This window comes from Ictidomys tridecemlineatus, chromosome 8 (assembly GCF_052094955.1).
Source record: "Ictidomys tridecemlineatus isolate mIctTri1 chromosome 8, mIctTri1.hap1, whole genome shotgun sequence".
NCBI classification, from domain to species: domain Eukaryota; kingdom Metazoa; phylum Chordata; class Mammalia; order Rodentia; family Sciuridae; genus Ictidomys; species Ictidomys tridecemlineatus.
In genome coordinates this window covers 33,843,808-33,864,336 of record NC_135484.1, presented here as the reverse complement: position 1 = coordinate 33,864,336, position 20,529 = coordinate 33,843,808, and the positions used below count along the sequence as shown (strand labels likewise).

The window sequence follows — 20,529 nt, the reverse complement described above, 5'->3', positions numbered from 1 at the left end:
GGTCTTTGTACCTTGTTTTTCTTGAAGATCAAAGTATCTGTGTCTTCCGGAGGTGACTGCATTCGAACATACAAGCCGGAAATCAAGAAAGGAAGCTACAATAATATTATTGTCAATGTCAAGACAGCCGTTGCTGACAACCTCCTTTTTTATCTTGGAAGTGCCAAATTTGTAAGTCTAATATTCAGCTATTTTTAGTCTACTGTGTACATGTAATGTCAGAGGGTAACCCTGGTGTTAGGGGAAAATCACAGAATTTATAACATGGTCCCAACAGTGTCTAAGGTAGCCAGCCTTTCAGATTTGAAAACTTCAGAATCTCACCACACGAAGTTCTGAAGTGTCACGTGAAGTTACAAAGCAAATAAGTAGAAAATTCTTTACAATATTTAGGCATATTTGCTTTCATCTATTAGTATGCCAGCATTTACTTTGAATTATGTTTTCAGATCTAGCTATTTAAAAAGAAGAGCTAGTGGATATAAAGCTTTTTTTTTTCAAACTGGGAAATTACAAGGAAAGTTCATATTAGTAAAATTAAAATAGCAAATTATGTCCTAATTTCTTACCAATGAAAATCTTCTAACTCATGTTGACTTTATGACTCAAACTGAAATGGCATAAGTTGAATCTACAAAAACTTACACATAGAGTTCTAATGCTTTCCATTTGAACTACTTGATTCTACATGATCTTCCAAAATGAATAAGACTCTAGCAAACTAGTTTTGAAATAAGTAAATATTTGCCTTTTCAGATGAGGAACTTTGGATCACTTTGGGTAAATAAAAAAAAAAATCATAGCTGCACCTCAAAAATGTCAGTGTTATTGGTGAAAACAATAATGAATTCTGAATCCAATTATTTTACATATCTCTATATGACACCTGTGAAAAAGTACTCTGAGGTCCTCCTCTTTCAAAGGGCTTTACATCTAATAATCTACTGTTTTTGTATTTCTCCAAACCAGATTGACTTTCTGGCTATAGAAATGCGTAAAGGCAAAGTAAGTTTCCTCTGGGATGTTGGATCTGGAGTTGGGCGTGTGGAATATCCAGATTTGACTATTGATGATTCACATTGGTACCGTATTGAAGCATCAAGGTAACTACTCAAAAAAGATTAAGATAACTCAGTAACAGAATTTTGAAGTAGCTTTCCAGTTTCAGAGAAAACTCCTATTTCCATTTTAATAAGGTAGCTGTGTATGATTGTATGTATATATTATGAATTTTACCTATTACATGTATATGCATAAATGTGGGTATACATATATTTGTATACCTGTTAAGAATGCCACACCTTCAGGGTACCAACCAGAGTGACCAATCTATTTATGACCTCTTCATCTGTTATCTGGTAGAAATTTGGGGATTTAGACATTTGAAGTCATTTTATCTTGCTTGAGGGGTAAAATAAATTACTGACATTCTTGTTAAACAAAGGCCAGAGCCTAAGAATTCCATTGTTGCTTATCTTTTTGTGTACATAACTCCTCTTCTCGCCTAGGTAGCAACAATGTCTTCAGGCAGATGCAAAAAAAAAAGAAACTGTGAAACTGTCAGCATCCATATGTATTATGTCAATCCTTTCTTCAGAGAATGCAAAGTCATAGGAAATTGAATCAGTAATTCTATCTCTGAAGCCTTAATCCAATTATCAACATTGAGCAGCACGTGGATTACTTAAACAACCATTCCTGTCTCCAGAACTTGCCCCCTGTTTTCCGTTCTTTTCCCAATTCTTAATTCCCTATTAAGCCCAAAGCACCTAACAGCTGAGTGCTGTGGCTAAGGACCTAGAACTATAGATAGAAGTTCTTCAAACAGGTGCAGAACACTTGAACTACCACTCAATATAGATAAGGGGTACATATAGTTTCATTTAGTTTATACATGCTTATTTTTTCTAAAATAAAGTTTGAAAGAAAATTTTATGGAAAGCAATAGTTTTAGTTCAGCAAAGGTGTGTGTGTGTGTGTGTGTGTGTGTGTGTGTGTGTGTGTGTGTGAGAGAGAGAGAGAGAGAGAGAGAGAGAGAGATTTAAAAAAAACAGAATGTGCTAACATATGTGGTAGTAATGGAGGGATTAAATATTTTACCAGGTTCTAGGACATTTATTCTCACGAAGTACACTTTTATCAGAAGAGATTCATTCTGTTAAAGAACTTTAATTGCTAAATTCACTCTTTTGTTCCCATGTATTTCATTAAAGCTGGCCCTTAAAGATAAAAAGATTACCAAAATGAGACAGCAGGGAGAGAAATATGACACTGAAGTTGTGTTATGACTGCTTGTCTCAGAAGAGAGACCAGATTTTCATATTTAACAATGCATGGAAATCAATCACTTGAAGAAGAAAATGAAATAAAATGCTAATAGCTTTCAAAATTCTGTTAATTGAATTTAAGAGAACTTCCATATAATTTATATACACAACTCTGAAGACTAGATATTATGCTATATACATTAAGATGGTGCAGCAAACTAAAAGACAATTTCAGGAACTCTACCTCAGCAAATTTGTACTCAAAATATTATAAGGAATTTTAGGAAAAAAAATATGCATCTTCTACTGCAGAAGGGTGGCTCATCTGGGTTTCACTTGCCAAATCAAATTAGACAAAATGCTAAATGAATTAATATAAATTTGTTGAATGCATAGAAAACACCAATTATGTAAAACAATAGGAAAAATGTTTCCACTTGACTCATAGCTATTTCATAAACTAATGGATGCTGTGTCATTTTGTATCCGTGGGCACACAGAATCAGGATAAGACTCTCTAGTCCTGGTTCAGTCTGACTGTAAATATCCAGCAAAGATCAGACTCTGAGTGTTAATTTGAGATTTAATGAGTTTGGAATATTTGAAGCCAGACATCTACTTTTATCTGAAAATGTTCCACAAGAGTGCTCTGTATTTTGTTATTGAAATCTGAAGTTGACAGAGATATGATATATATTTTATTTTCTATGTTTCCTTCCCCTTTGTTTTAACACTTACCCTTAAAGAACGGGAAGAAATGGATCTATTTCTGTGAGAGCCCTGGATGGACCCAAAGCCAGCATTGTGCCTAGCACCTACCACTCAGTATCCCCTCCAGGATACACCATTCTAGATGTGGATGCAAATGCAATGCTGTTTGTTGGTGGCTTGACTGGGAAATTAAAGGTAATGTGCTCTTGCCCACTCTCTTTATTTCATCTTTAGAGACAACTCTTGCCTGATTTCTTTGGAAGAAGGCATGAAGAAGCTCTGAAAAAAACTTGTAACTTTATACTTGACTTTAAAAAAAAGAACACGAGTAAAAGTTGAGTAAAAGTTTCTTCTTTGAATCATGAAAACTCAATCTGGAAACATTGTATTTATAACCCATGTGCATTTACCTAAATGATTGTTTTGCCCTTATCAGTGGCATTAGTTTTTTGAGTTTTTTCCTTGTTTTAGTTGCCTCAAGAGCAAAGTATTTTTTTTAAATATACATCATTTTCTGAACCAATTTGTAATTTATAGACATGAAGTGCTATAAAGTTCATATTCACATCTAATTAAAAGATTCATGAATACCTTGGGAAATATCAAAGGAGCTATAAGCTTTCAAATCATGATCTGGTTTTAAAAGTTTTCAAGTTGCTCTTCTCATTCTCAGAGTAATGCACTTAATATTCATAATTGCTTCACGACAGGTCCTCGTGCATTTCAGATTGCAAAGTGCCTGCATTTTAAAGAAGCTTATGTTGATTAAATGGAATTAGGTGTTGAAAAACAACCTGTGGGTGATATGCAAGAGTACAACCAAATATAATGGCTAATCCTGGACTAGTCATAATCACCCTGGGATGAGATTACTCAAAAAATGTGAAAAGTCAGGGTGACCCCAAATTTATGAGAACTCAACCTGCATAGAGAGCAAGGATGCTTTGTTTGCTTTGTGTACGAGATGTGACTATAAAACATGGGAATTGATTCCACAACTACAGACTAAAATCATCCTCATTTCCGAGAACAACATATAAATATATGTGGCACATAATAACATATAGTCATATTGCCAAGTCTCTCTACTTCCTAGAAAGATAAATATAGGTGTAGCACACAGTGGTACAAAAGCCATGAATTTTGAAATCAAATCCAGCTTGGAATCCCTCCTCAACCACTTACTAAAATATGACCTCAGGCAAGTCATTTAACCCCTTGAGCTTCAATTTTCTCAACTAGAAAAGGGTGATAAAAATATCCATTTTGCTTTTTTATTGTAGTAAACAATAATGTGCTTTTATAACACTTTTTAAACAGTGTGCCCTAAGTAATATTCTAAGTAATTTACATGAATTAACTCATTTAATCGTCACAAACATTCCAAAAATTATGTCTTAGTCTGTCTGTATGGGCTGCTATATCAAAATTACCATAAAATTACTGCTATAACGAAATTACCATTGGATAGCTAATAAGCAGAAAATTACTGAACACTAAGCTCAAAATGCCAACAGATTTGATGTCTAATGGGTGCCTGTTACACATGGAAGGAACATTCTTGCTGTGTCTTCGTAGTAGAAGGGACGTGGGGTATGTTCCCTTATACCTGTTTTCTAAGGACACTAATCCCATTCATAGAGGCACCACCCTTATGATCTGATCACCTTCGAAGTCTCTCACCTCCTAATGCCTTGTGAATCAGTATTTCAACACAAGAACTGGGCAGTGAGGTAGGGAGGACATAGATGTTAAGTCATAGCAGATAGATATTTATATCCTCATTTCATAGTTAAGGAGTCTAAGAGAGAAGTGACTGTCCTGATCAAGGTCACAGTACTTGGCGGCAGAGCTGGCATTTGAATACAGGTTAACAAGCACAGGAGTCTCTCTTAATCACCATGCTCTACTGCTAAGATGAGTAGGGAGAACATGTGTACCAATCAGGTGACCAGTGCCCAAGTCAAGGTAGTCACACCTTAAATAAAGTCTTACTATGCAGTTGTCACTGGCACAAAGCAACTTTTTGTCAGTCTTAGGAAAAAAAAAAAAGTAGACAAATGAAATCTATAGAAAATCTTAAGAAACCATTTTGGCCAAGAGTTTCAAGACTCCTGTCACATGAGAATATGAGTCAAAGCTACAAAAAAAGTAACTAAATGAACTTGATGATGAAAATTCAAAAGAGCAGGAAAATTTCTCAAGTATAGCTTTTTAGGATGCACGGAGACACAAAAAGAATCCACAAGTAGGATAATCAACCTCTGGAAAATGTTCTGAGGGAGTATTCCAAGGACCATTCTGACTTGTAATATCAGGGGCTCTGATCAACATTCTTTCCACAAAGCACATTTATAGGAAGATATTCATGTGATGGGTTTAAATAAAGATATTACTAAAAATTTTTAGCCATTCATTGACCATCTTTTTACATTCATTCTAAAACTCAAACATGTCAATCTACCCTTATTTCCAGATAATTCAAGTAATGTGGATTAGCTTTAGCAGAGTTTCTAAAGTTGTAAGGCACCCAAATTTAGAATTTATCTGTAATACATCAAGGTTTAAACAAATGTTAAGTTGTTTAAACTACATCAAGGACCTCTAAAGTGAACTGGGTCACTTTCCTCCTTTGCAGTAGTGGTATGTATGAAGCATATGGCGTTTCCCTGTAAGAACAACATCAAGATTGGCATTCAGCAGATTTTTATTGAGCCTCTTAGACCCTGAGGCTTGTGCTAGAAATACCAGCAAGCATAACTTGTATGGTCCTTTTCATACAAATTTGCTTCTTTTTCTTCATTCTCTTGAACTGGAGACCTACCTGGTTATGAATAGAAATGAAAAGTGAAAGGCAGCCCTATTATAAAATGATAAGGATACATGTGTTCTTTTTTTCCCTTCTCCCTGTGTTATCAATCTTTCTCATGCTCTCAAGAGAGAAATATTCTTAGTGTATGTGTGGTCGAGATTTGCCCCAAGAAAATCATGTAGGTGCAGTAGTGCTTACTAAACAACTATTCTATGCCAGACACTGAGCTTGGTATCATAAAGAAATCATCTAATTGAATTCCCACAATAAACCCATGTTGTAGACCAAAAAATAAAAATGTGGAGAACTTCAGCAGAAACTAGAAATTGTTTATAGACTTCTGTCAATATCTGTGGGTTCCCCAATCTAAGATCCAATCAACCAAGGATCAATAATATTCAGAAAATAAAGTTGCATCTGTACTAAACATATCCAGATTCAGATTTATTATTATTATTATTATTATTATTATTATTATTCTCTAAACTATGCAGTATAACAACTATTTCCATAGTGTTTATGTCATATTAGGCTTTATAAGCAATCTAGAAATGATTTAAAGTATATGGAGGATGCGTCCAGTTTATATGCAATTACTACCCCATTTTGTACAAGGGACTTGAGCCTTTAAGAATTGTGGTATCCATGGGAGTCTTGGAACCAACCATCGTGAATACCAAGGGACAATTGCATTCATCAATGGGGATAAAGTGGTACAACAAAAAGTAACCAGCATCTATTGATGAAATATTTGAGCTTCCATCACCCCTTTATTTTGAGCCATCTTGGAGTAACTTTGGTGATATAATGTTAAAAGAAGAGTAGATGTGAAATTAAGAATATCAGAAAAATAGATAATAACTAGTCTAGCTTCTACTGTTGGTAATTCTTGCAGATACTGGGAGATTATTTGTGAAATTCTTAATTCTAACAAGTACAATACCTTTCTCTGCAGAAGGCCGATGCTGTGCGTGTGATTACATTCACTGGCTGTATGGGAGAAACACACTTTGATGGTAAACCTATAGGTTTGTGGAATTTCCGAGAAAAAGAAGGTGACTGCAAAGGATGTACTGTCAGGTTAGTTGAGAACTCCCCTGAGAATGGTTCTGTGTGTCATGACAGTTTTTATTTTACAGTGTAAAATTTATTGTCACATAGATAATATGGAGCTGTTTTGAAATGATTATACAGAAGTGGATTTACCATAAAGCTAATGTAACTTCTAGTTCTTGCTTCCGATTTATACAGGTATTTTTAAGGTCCTTGGAGTACTCTAGCAGTACATTTGCATGATATTATGTTTTTGTAAAATTTGCAAAGGCAAGATATTTCCACCAAAGTCAATTAAGACTTTTTCTACTTCAGTGTCCCTTCATGTCCATGGGTTTTGCTTATCTATGTTTTTTTCTGTAGCCAGACTATTATTTCATTTAAAAAAAGTTCTTCCCAAACTTATTAAGTACAAATTTAGAAGCCTAGCCCAGGTTTTATCAAATTGACACATCAGTTCCTATGAATGCTTTCAGTGGAAACCACAGGACTTCAAGATTCTGTTTATAGGAGACGAATCTGGGATCTAGACAGACCAGAAGAAATTCTATGTTACAAATCATCCACTATAAGATAGAGGCTGGAATAGAAGTTTGAAAATATAACAGTATACAAAGAATGTAGGAAGAATAATTTTTTTTTGTACTGGGGATTGACTCAGAGATACTTTACCACTGAGCCATATTCCTAATACTTTTTTTTTTTTTTGAGACAGGGTTTTACTCACTTAATGTAGGTCTCACTAAATTGCAGAGTCTGGTCTTGAACTTACAATCTTCCTTCTCCAGCCTCTCAATTCACTGGGATGGCAGGTGATATGTCACTCCTGCTCCTAGCAAGAATACAAATTTTTATATAAACTTGAAGACAGGATATAAAATAATTAGCTAGAAGTAGAGGATTTCTCAGCATAAAAAAATGGAGTCCTCTAGTTACACTATCATAAAATAATTTCATTATAATAAGTTGAAGCTATAAAACACAAATTAAATATCTGGAACATTTAATGTGATATACATAGCAATTCGAAAGTGCTAAGGAGTTTGTGTTTTTTACTTCTAATTTAAAGGGCACATGCATACTTTCAAAACCCAAGTCACTCATTAAAATGCCAGAATACACTGTACATTTTCTTCTCAGCATTTTTAGAGTTGCATAGAAGAAAGTAGCTCCAAAGTAATTCCTTGTGAAAGTTTAAACTTCCAACTCTCTTTCTTTTTGGCATCTTAAATTTATCGACACAGCACGAGGATAGTTTGAAAGCCTGACCTATTTAAAATATTTTTTTAAATAATCTTCAATAAAATTTAATATGGAAGGTTATCTGTAAAATTCTTTCACTACAACAAAAGTGATGAGGGCTGTTTTAATATTTTACTACTCACAAAGAAACACCAACTTTTTTCTACGTATCTTTGGTAAATTTCTAAGTAGAATTTTCAGAAGCCTGTTACCAACAAAACATCTAAAGCACTTAATATCTATTGAGTGGTGCATGTCAGATAGGACTATAACACCACTAATTATTAATTCTGCAAAGATATTGTACTACCAACCTACAATGTGTTATATTAATTGATATATAATAATAATAATAATAGAATTCCTATATATTCATAGGGCAATTTGTAGGTTAAAAGATTCATGCCTACAATTATCTGATAATAGGATGAAGCCAGTCTTGTTCCAGATATCAAGAAATTTATCACCAGGAAGAAAGAAAAGCCAAATGTTAAAATATAAGCTATTTTTTAAAATCCCTTTAAAAAGGTACCAAGTATACATAGGTTGTTCACATCAGGTTGAAGGCATCAAGACCTGTTTAGTGGAGGAGGCAACATTTGAGGTGGCCCTTAACATGGGATAAAAGTCCAACAAGAGGAGAGAGCAGGTGAGATGTGGAATTTGGAGAACATTCTGGTCCCAGAGATCAGGGAAAGAAAATGTGGGGAGGCTGAAAAGCCAGTCTACAGTTTGTAAAATGCTGAACAAGTGTGAACTTGCTCATACAGGATTGGTTAGTGGGAGAACAATACAAGTAACATACAGAGGACATGTTTGTACCCTGTCCTTCCCAGCAGGTTAATGTTTTGCATGTCAAGTAAGGGTAGCAGAATGCAAAGCAACCCAACAGGCTGCGGACGCTGAGATCAGGATACCAAGCCCATAGTGCAGCCTGCATACAAAGCCATTTCACCTGCACACTTGTCCTCAGCTGGCTTTGGCAAAGCATTCCAGCTCAGAAATGTTCATTGCCCAGTTCTCCTCTATCACAGTGCATTTTGAGCACATGGTCACCCTGCAGGGTCAACCCTTCCTTACACTCCAGGTAGTCAAACTACCTTCACCTTTTCCTTTGAAGGTGAAGTTCTGTTTCTGGAATGATTCTCTGTTTTTAGATTTTTTTTTTTTAATGTATCTTTTTGAGCTGTGCAAATATTTTTATTAGGACTGTCATTGTTTTTTTTGTGTGAATGCTCTGATTATGTGGTTGCATAAATTTTGAATAATCTTCCCTAAACTATTTTCTCACAAACACTGGTATTTGTAAGACTCATTTTTTAGAACTTTAGGTATTGTTTGTGTTCTGTTTTCTTTTCAGGAAAACACGGATCACATTTTTAACATAATGACCAATTGTTCCAGTTAAAGGGCAAAAGTGAATTTATAGAAAAGATGTAAAACATGAAGCTAAAAGAACTAGATTGGAAAATTTTGTAGAAGACCTAGAGTGTCAGTTTTAGAAATTTGTATTTATTCAGTAGTCAATAGAAGGGTTATAATTATTGTTATACTTTGGAAAGATTACTTTGTAAATGGTATATTTTAAAATGTATCTCATTTTTCTTAAACTGCCAAAAATCACATTAAGATTAAAATACAGGAAAAAAATGCTGAAAGTAAAATGTATTTAGCTAAACATTAAAATTATGATGAAATTTTAAATACCAAAAGCCATCATACATAACTGCTTGTTAACTACAGAATAAAATGGTGGTTTCAAAATAGCACAGTTAATCCTTTGTAACGTGACCAGACATCCAGGTTCAACAGAGAAAAATAAGGGAAGTTAAGATGCTTTCAGTTATTAATATACTAGTTACTTTTTCTGGTAAATGTGCTCAAAATCAATTTAGGAAAAATCTAGTATAATGTTAGCTGTTGAATTATTACAGAATATTCCTGGAAGAATTTGTTGTCACTCATCCCAAAGTCACCAAGCCTAGAATTGTTTTTTAGGCTATTATCATCGAATAATTAAGTACATCTATCTGTATGCCACTCACTTCTACACAAAACTCTTTTCCTTAGTTTGTCTATTGCTTTAGTAAGAGAATCTCCTCAGCATTAGAGTTGAAGGGGCTTAAGAATCCTAAGTGATCTAACTTTTAATATCACAGTTGAGAAACTTAGACATGAAACTATTTAGAGACTTGTAGCAAGACCTTCATGAGATTTCATAGTAGACTCCAGGGTACTTGCCATCTAATCTGTTGTTTTTTCTATTTCCTGTTGAGGGAGTTGGTAGATTAGAGACATAAGGACACCAGGGTACAAGGGTTCAAAGTTTTTGTATATGAAAAATAAAATGTAATATTTTTGATTTGATTCTCCAACCTATGCTCACCTTGTATTGTGAGACTTTAATGTCTTTGATTTGGATATTTTTTAAAGTTATAAGTAACACTGTGTTGGGCCAAAGTATCAATAAAACAGTCAACAGGGATTCCCACAACCCTTTCTTGGGTTGCACTGGTAACCTACCTGTATATAATGAAAAATTCTAGTAATTGAGAACTTTAGGGAACTTCTAGGTAGATTTTCAGCAACATTTTCTCATCACTAATGCATTGCTCCAGAAAGTAACGTATTCATTACCATCATGAAGGAAGGCCACATAATAGCCAATTTATTCACTATCAGTTCTACTCGTAAGAGGTTGATTTACTCAGTCTTCCAGTTAGCATTTCTCATGAGTATTGAAAAAGCATCTTTTGCTTTATCTTTAGTGCTTTTATCTCTCTAGTCCAGGAACAGAATGCTAAGTATGTGACAGCTCTTTCTACACAAGCCCATTAAGTTTTTGTTCACTATATATTTTCTCATTAAACATGATTTCATAAAAGTAGTATTTTAGACTCCTGTTGTTTTATAATGATAATACAATAATATTTCTCAATCTCTCTTTCTATGCTCAAGCTGATACAACACTCCAGTTTCAGAGTTTAAATATGTCCTAACATGCAGATACTGTGAGTTTAAAACAATATCCCCACGATATCAATAGTGATTAAATAGTAAGATAGGTAGATATATAACATCATTTGAAAAAAATTAAACTGCACCACAAGACTTAGGTATAATTATTCAATCAATACTGATTAAGCATGTATTCTCTGTGAAGAACTCGTCTATACTAAAATCTTCTTTACCCTACAAATGCATACTGGGCTTCTTTGAGCCAAATGCTACGTAGATGTTGAATCCCATCACATGACGACTGGCCTGTAAATTCTAGATGGTCTCACAGAGCTTCACTAGAAGTGAAGGACACAGATAAAAAAAAAAAATACAATGAAATACAGGCATCCTTTATTGTTGAAATCTAATCTGTTCTAAGAAAATCTACTGGATGGTGAATATTCAGAGATTAGGGGTCTGATAGTCCACTATATTTTGCATCTGGGAAGTCTAATTATAGACTCTCAACCTATCCCCAAACTCTACCAATTTTCACAAATAGCAATAAGATGAGCTTAAACACCAATATAACTATTCACCAATAGCATCATCTAAACATAAAAAAAAAATTGAAATACCCATTATTACCTAGTTTTGAACACCTAATGAAGTCCAGGTGAAAGATGGTTATTTTTTGTTTTAAAATGATAGTAGTAGAAGTGGTGAGAAGCAGAAGAATAGAAGACATATTGGGCATGGTTTCTGCTCTACAACAGCTTACAATCTAGTCTCAGTTTGATACATTGAATAATGATGGACAGAGTAGGTCTAATTCATGTGAGATGTCTCCTTTCAGTCCTCAGGTGGAAGACAGTGAAGGGACTATTCAGTTTGATGGAGAAGGTTATGCATTGGTCAGCCGCCCCATTCGCTGGTACCCCAACATCTCCACTGTCATGTTCAAGTTCCGGACATTTTCATCAAGTGCTCTCCTCATGTACCTTGCCACAAGAGACCTGGTAAAGAAAACATGCACAGTCAGAGTTTTCATAATTGATAATATATTTGCTTCTTTTTGTTGAATTCCAGTACAGTTATCACTTATTTGTAAAAATCATCAGTTATTGTTAAAAAAGTCTGGGATGGACTTGGGTTGTGGCTCAGTGGTAGAGTGCTCAACTACCATGTGGAAAGCACTGGGTTCGATCCTCAGCACCACATAAAAATAAAAAAAATAAAGGTATTGTGTCCAACTACAATTAAAAATATAAAAAATGAAGTCTGGGATGACTATATGGTAGTCAAAGGTGGGTGCTGCAGATGATGCTTATATATTTTTATTGATAACTTCAATTATGGATATAATTTAATTGTCATTTATTTTCAATATAACATCTTATATAATCCTTTAAGAGAAGCAGACAGCAAATATTTTCCCAGTATAAAATTATACAGCAGAAAAACTATTTTCTTATTTTTTTTCCAAAGAACTAAGTTGAAAGGTGATTCTAAATGTTTTTTTTTGCCCTTACTTTTTCAGGTCAGTATTTCTTAGCAAAATTTTTTCAGGGAACCTACGTTTTTGTTTATTTAACATGTTTCAAAGGAACCCACTTGGTAGTGCTCTAATGATAGAATACATCTTAGCAGTTTGTTTGGGATGATTTGCACCATAACATAACATCCATGAAAATTCACAAAATATTAACAGGAGTTCTATTTCCAAAGGGTATTTCTGTTACCGAGTAACATATTGAGCAATTTATCGACAAGGCCCTATTATAAATGCCATAAAAAAGTGAATACTCATATGTTTCTCTGTGTGTCTAATCATTGATGTATTCTTTTTTACTCTATTAATAGAAAGATTTCATGAGTGTAGAGCTCAGTGATGGGCACATAAAAGTCAGCTATGATCTGGGGTCAGGAATGGCTTCCGTTGTCAGCAATCAAAACCATAATGATGGGAGATGGAAATCATTCACCCTGTCAAGAATTCAAAAACAAGGTGAGTTTTTATAGTAATAATGTAGTATGGGCCTTAATCATGCCATCCAAAGTACCCATGAACCTAATCAGGAGAAAGACCCTGGGTGTAATTTCAGCTACTCACAAGTTCTGAGAAAAATTGATACAGTCATTTCTTGGCTTTGTTATAGGTAGTTTGGATTAGACAAGACTGATTGAAGAGCCAAATGGTTCCCTGTCATTTTCTTTTGGAACTGAGAGCTTAATTTGAAAGCATAAAACTGTCTCACAACTTGTAAAATTATATCCCATAATAGGCTTGAAAATGTTGTGTGCTTTTCTGTTATTTTCAGTTTTTCAAGATGTTTCCTTTAAAGAATTCTGCAGTAGAACATGTAGGGGTGGAAGAGCATAGCTACCAGGTCTTTGCTCTTTAGAAATGTCAAAAAGATCTGTATGTGTTTGAGTAAATAATCGATTAACAATAAAATGACATTTGTATGGTTCTGGGACTTTTAAAAACACTTCCACAAACATTATTTTGTTTGATAACATAAGGAGGTATTTTGTTCTGTTGCTGGAAAAAAAGGAAATACACAAACTTAATACGTGGTTGCAGTTATGTGTACATAAGATTCCACAACCAAGGCAGGAAGCCAGGTCTATTTATTCTTAACATGGTGCTATTGCTATTTAGGTATCATTCCCTGAATTCTGTGTACTGTGGTATTACCTATTTCTGTAAATGAAGCATTTATTATTTGCTAATATAAATAGACTTAATTAATGTTGATGATGTCCATGTAACATTGCATGACAATTTAGATTTAACTTTGTATCATCATTAATTCCTGCAATTAACAAATTTCTGCTGGTCACCCACTACATACTAAAACATGCCTTTGCCTTCAACAAGCTTGCAGTCTACTGGGTGAGTTAGACAAGATTCAGTGGTCAGAGGCTATACAGCACTAATTGCTGATAGAGATGCATGTAGCAGATTAATGGTCATAAGAAGATGTCAATGTTTAAGGGAAGGGAAGACATTATTGTTTAAGGGAAAGAAGAGGGTCACGTCCTGGCAGTGGCCCTGAAGCTCAAGCAGGAGTTGAAGAGTTAGCTGGATGAAAGGCACATGAGGACATTTCAGAGTGGTGAAAAAGTTACGGGAAGGTCTGTCACCATCAGAAAGCAGAATATATCATTTCCCAGCTACAATTCCTTGGAGTGTTATTAAGACAAAAACTAATTTTGAGCTTCTGTTGGAATTCTGACAAATACCTTGCTCTCACATATGATGGATGCATGTTCCAGGCTTGGCTTAGTTGTTCAGTAATAATGTTGAACTCATTTTACCAAGTTTTCCCCGAACTCACTTAATCACAGAAAAACATCCATTCCTGCAGTACTAGCATTTTGTGAAACATTTTGGGAAACAAATTAGCGACTGTAAGTGAATCCTTAGGCTCAATGGATGAAGGTTGGCAGAAAATTATCAGATAAGGCTGAAGTAACAAAGCCAGTACATAAAGAGCCTTGAAAGCCAAGTGAATGAGTTTAGCTTTCCAGAACTATAGGGGTCCTAGGAAGTAACATCATCAGATTTACATTTTAGTGACAGTTTAGGATGCTTCTGCAGTATGCAGTAAACCAGGTAGACAGTGAGAAGAAAGAAAAGTAAGTTAATGCTGTGAGAATGGAGAAGAAAGAATGGAGTTGAAAGGTATTAAGTATCTTAAAACTGAAGACTTTTGTGATATATGCCATTTGGAGGCTAACTTAAAAAAAAGGGTATAGAATGATTTCTTTTTTGTTTTGTTTTGTTTTTCCTTAGATAACAAGATTATGTCAGTGCTGTTCAAGCAGCTTTTAAATACAGGGAAAATAACAGGTTTCTGGAAAAGATGCTGAGTTCTATTTTGGACATTCGGTACACAAGGTACTTTTAGTACCTTCAGCAGCCTAGGGAAAATGTGTAATTGGCAGGAATTAGTTATATGTATCTGAGGATCACAGAGTTCTGTAAGAGATAGACAACTAGGAATTGTCATTAAATCTCAGTAGTTGCCTGTGAATAGCGATGAGAAAAATTCAAGCAGTTATGTCCAGAATAAAATGGCCCAAAGCCCTGGAAAACATAAATATTAAAAAGATATCCATCATCACTGGGGGCTTTGGAAAAAATGGTGGAGTGGCCACAGTGAGAGTCAAGAGCAGAGTATTAGGTCATAAAGTACTATGGGAAAGCAGACACCACAAGTGTAGACTGATTCTGAAGAAAGTTTGGCACCAAAATCCAGACGAAAGAAAGGGTCATAGCAAAAAAGGGGGATATGGAGTTTGAAAGTAAGGATCACAGGTGAGAAAAATGTTATTTTTCTCCATCAGTTCTTAGCACATAATAATGACTCAATAAGTGCTTGAGGAGTAGATTGAATGAATGATTCTTGATCATGTCTGTAGGCTGCAAAGGATGCAATTGGAGAAAGAGGCAGCAATTAGAGGAAGAGGAAGCAATTAGAAATACAAAAGAAATAATGAATACAGCATGAGCAAGCCCTTAGAAAGCCTGAGAGCATTGCACCCACGTGGAAAGAGAGGGCTCAATCTGAGACAGAAAGAAACCTTTGCTCCCAGAGACAAGATGAAAGAAGAAGTAAAGTTAGAGATAAGTTTGTAGCTATGGGATGGGATTTTGAGATTATTCTCTCCAGATGTCCTAATTTTTCATTGACTAATAAAAGTAGAAAATAAATGAAGACTAGAGAAAGGTAAGAGATAGAAGAATAATAGGTCTGAAGAAAAAAGGAAAAGGTCCCTATATACACTGTGGGAAAGGTAATAAAGAAAAACTCAGGAACACTTGGCTGAATTGCCTAGTGCTATATACTCTAAAGATGATAATGTGTTAAAAAAATAAATCTAGAATGCAAAAAAAATCAGGATGGAATGATTTGACTACCTAGCAGAATAATTTCTATAAATCTTGGAAATACCAGTTTCTATAATCAGTCAAATAAGTAGACTCTCTGTCCAATAAAGTGAGTGATCAAGAGTCCTGTAGTCTTAAATAATGTTAGTCAAAGGTCGACTTATAATATTGTACAAACTTGAAAGCAGTTAAAATACGTTTTTGGTTTATTGTAACTCAATGTGAAAAGTGAAAAGTTCTTTCCTCCACTGGTGCAATTTTTCCAGATTTCACTAGACCTACATTGTTTCTACTCTCTGATCCAAAAATCTGAAGGACTTTGTCTTTTCTTTTCCATATAGTATCCTCTGCTTCAGTCCTGTTCTCTAGCTTGATTCCTTTGGCTCAATTAACTGATACCTTCTCTTTCACATATTTCCATCATGTTGTTCACATTAACTCTAAACTGACATTGATGTGTGCATTCTTAAATACTATCAAATGTACTAAGCAATCATTCTCACTTTTATTTTAGGTCTTAATGACATGAATCATTCTACAAACTGCTCTCATGTACCTCTATATTATCACCATTAAAAAATATCATATTAAGCTAGGTGCAGTGGCTCACACCTGTAATCCCAGCAGCTCAGGAGGCTGAGGCAGGAGGATCATGATTTCAAAGCCAGCCTCAGCAATAGTGAGTGCTAAGGAAGTCAGTGAGACTCTCTCTCTAAATAAAATACAAAATAGTGCTGGGATGTAACTCAGTGGTCAAGTGCTCCCGAGTTCAAATCCTGTTGTCCCTCAAAAAAATCACATTAAATCCTATAAACTTCTGTTGTTCAGAACTCAGAATCCCATATTAGGTTGAAAACTTCTGGTTTCTCTTGCCTTTGGTTGTTCCTCATTTTCATGATACTTTTAAAGCATTTTATTATTCTAGCAACATAAATTATTTTTTCTATTAAAAATAAAAGCATTAAAGCTCAAACAGAAAAAGACACAAAAGTTATAAGGAAATAGTTCCTAGTTATAGTTGGGAATTAAAATCTCAATAAAATACAAGAATGTAATTATTTACTTCAATATCAGTATTCACAGATCACACTTAATAAACAGTGAAATAAGAGTTACGGTAGGATTCAATGTTAGGAAAATGCAAAATAAATCCAAAATAGGATACCACTGCATGGTTATTAAAAATATCTAAAATTTGTCGAGAGCAGTGGCACAGGCCTGTAATCCCAGTGGCTTGGGAGACTGATGCAGGGGGGATTGCAAGTTCAAAGCCAGCCTCAGCAAAAGCAACATGCTAAGTACCACAATGAGACCCTGTCTCTAAATAAAATATACAAAATAGGGCTGGGGATGTGGCTCAGTGGTAGAGAATGTCCCTGAGTTCAATTCCTGGTACCAAAAGAAAAAAAAAATCTAAAATTTAAAAGACTGATCATAACTAGTTCCGGCAAAGATGTGGAATAACTGAAGCCCTCATACACTGCTGATGAAGATATAAAATGGCACAGGAGCATTGGCAAACAGGTTGTAGGTTCCCCTACCTATGAAACAGCCATTCCCATTCCCAGGCTTTCACTCAAAACACCTAAAACCATATATCCATACAAAGACTTATGCCATGATATTCATATTACCTTTATTTGATATGTCCCTAAACTGAAAAGAAACCAAATATTCATCAGTAGGCAAATGGAAATATATGGATTGTTATGTGCCCATACAATGGAATTCTACTTGTTCATAAAATATGAATAGACATACAAAATGGTTTGATATAAAAAATAATTAATGAGTAAAATAAGGCAAACAAAACACACATTTATATAAAAAGATATAGACAATGAAAACTGATCTATAGCCACACAAAGCAAATAGAGGCTACCTATAGATAGGGCATGCAGGGAGGGTTGGGAATGAGGGTTACAATGCAACAGAACACATTTGGGTTGTGAATATGTTCATTTTCTTTATTGTGGTGGTGGGTTCCATAGGTATGAAGAATTTTAAAACTTGTTAGATTGCATATTTTAATCATGGGCAAAGTATAAGGTGTCGATAATATGTTGGTAAAAGTTTCTAAAAATAATACAAATATCATTATTTAGAAGGAGAAATTAGTAAGGATGTTGATGGATTAGAGGTGAATGATGGGTAGGGTGACTTTTCTAGTTTAGGAGACTGAAAGGGGGAGACATAATGCCACCAAGTAAAATAGGTAATAGGTAATTGGGAGTAAAAATATCATCATTTTGGTTTGGAATATGTTTAGTACTGAAGGAAAACACAAATGATACTACTTCCCCTGTTGAAACTGTATTTTTAGGAAAAAATCAGGTACAGTCATATTCTTAAGTTATCGACACATTAAGTCTGAGTTAACTTTGAATTTACTCAGATGGATGAAACAGAAGTAAGAAAAGGAAGGGCATTAGGGAACATGGAAATGTTTAAAGAAATAGGGAAGGAGATGGAGAATGAGAACAAAAGCTAAAAAGCGTAAGATGCTGGGAGCCAAAAGAAGAAATTTCTAGAAGGAAGGGGTATACTCGTAGCATCAAAATATTGAGAATGCTAGTAGCATCAAATATTGCATAAAGATTAGGATGAAGACCAAAAGTACTCCATTGGGTCTGGAAAAGGGGGTGAGGGGTGTCAGGGAGTGGGGTGTTCTCAAGGATTTTAGCAGTATCATACTCTACAGCATAGTGGGATAGGAATTGAAATAAGGCTTTAGCAATTTGGATTATTGCTTCTTTTCAGTGACCAGATTAGTTGTTTTATATTAATTATTCTCAACTAACTTATAAAACTATTCCTCATTGAAAGTCAAATACAGTCCTTCAGGGGCATTCCCCATCTTCCTGGGAGTCAATCAGTAGAACCATAATCACTAATAATCTCATATCCCCCATGTGCATTGGTATGGAAGCAAAGCTAAGAACAATTATATAGGTTTTCAATAAATTAAGAGAGAGAGAAAAAAAAGAATTACCAAAGTAAAAATAATTAGCTTATAACAACTCAGCACTGATCATAAAATTACTTGTTAAGCCCCTACTAAGTGTCTGTTATTTAATGAAAACTCTTATTTCCCTGCTTACCTATAAAAATGATGACTGAACTCATCAACTCTGAAATTTGATATAAATAGCTTATTTTTCTATTTTGTAAGGAAAGGAAATGGCACAAGAAATAAAAGCAAATATTAGCATTTCCTGGTGGAATCCACTTTGGTCACTATCTCATATGAAGGATAGGATAAAGCCCCCCACTAACTTAACAAAAATATGCCGTCCTGCACCTCCCTGCGGGAGTGAACTCCTGGGCCAGTGAGTTTCAATTGATTTGTGTTGCTACTCTTTAATCAATTTTCCTTAGAGTGATTTCTAAAAATGCATATATTCACTCAAGGATAATGAAGAAAACTACCTCCCATCCCTGGCTTGCCAGTGATAGAGGCAGAATCTCATTTCACAGACACCATTAAAATATCCACCAAGTCTGCAGAAAGAGACGATTTTCATGTTCCAGTCAACAGCACCATATAAAAACTTCTTTGTGATCTAGATAAAAAGGAATATGTATGAAGAAGTCTAGGAAACAGTTTTATAAATCTATTTTCTTTTACCCACCAGTCTAATTTAAAAGATATATGTATGAAAAACTAACTATATTTATTAAAGTAACTAAATATTTGTACAAAATTAAAGTTTATGAACATGATTAAATTATAAAATCTTCCCTTGCTAACTATTTTAATAGGATAATTGTTCTTTTTAGTTGATTTGTTTGTTTTTATAGAAGTCTGCTTTGAGAATTTGAGGAACCAATAGGTTTGAGAAATTGATTTGAGTCATTTTTTATGTGGCAATTGTGTTTGATTTTATTGAAGATACATTCCTTGGGGATGGTAGCACTATCAGCTACAATAGAATTTAGAATTTAATACTTTTATAGTTACCAATAATATCAATTCTAAAAGATGTGAGTTGAGAGGAAACAATAAGAGTCAAATACTTCTTAGTCTATGTTGCTCTTATGAAATATTGCACTGCACATTAGTATGTTAAAATAACTGTAAAGTTAAGATATATGTTTAACTTTGTTTTACCCGGTATTTATCAAATATATTTGAGCCAGGAACATCCAAGAAACTACAATCCAAAGAATTAACATTTAGAAATTCCATTATAACCAACTGGTTAAAGTGCCCATGTTCAACCCTGGGATAATTCAGATTCTGCATCAGGCATAGACAAAGAAGTGAAATCTATCATGTTAATGAACTGAATGTACAGCAAAGATCCAAACTGGGTGAAGAGGTTGAAGTAAATAGTGTGGTGAGAAAGCACATAATTCAGAAAAATCTTAGCTTGACGCTTACAAATGAGGGAGGAAAATCAATGATAAAGAATTTCCATTGCTAAACAATGCAGTCTAAGCAGAGGAATGACTCTTCTTTCCTTTATCCTATTTCTGAATTCTTATCCTCATCACATGAGTAATACCTTGAGAGACATAAGAGAAAAGCAATAAAGCCTGAGGGCTATCCCTCACTCACAACATTCAGCTTTCAGGTCTAAAACATGATTTAGCATGGACAT

At 34.5% G+C, this 20,529-nt stretch overlaps 1 protein-coding gene across 1 annotated transcript in view; it reads left to right on the top strand.

Annotated features, from left to right (window-relative positions):
- Lama2 (laminin subunit alpha 2) overlaps window positions 1-20,529 on the top strand; it is a 572,217-nt gene that overhangs the window by 511,569 nt on the left and 40,119 nt on the right. Inside the window, exons 45-50 of the mRNA XM_078019194.1 lie at window positions 28-171; window positions 970-1,103; window positions 3,014-3,173; window positions 6,746-6,870; window positions 11,882-12,044; window positions 12,889-13,033. Coding sequence (XP_077875320.1) covers window positions 28-171; window positions 970-1,103; window positions 3,014-3,173; window positions 6,746-6,870; window positions 11,882-12,044; window positions 12,889-13,033 — 871 coding nt within the window. The remainder of the gene's footprint in view (window positions 1-27; window positions 172-969; window positions 1,104-3,013; window positions 3,174-6,745; window positions 6,871-11,881; window positions 12,045-12,888; window positions 13,034-20,529) is intronic.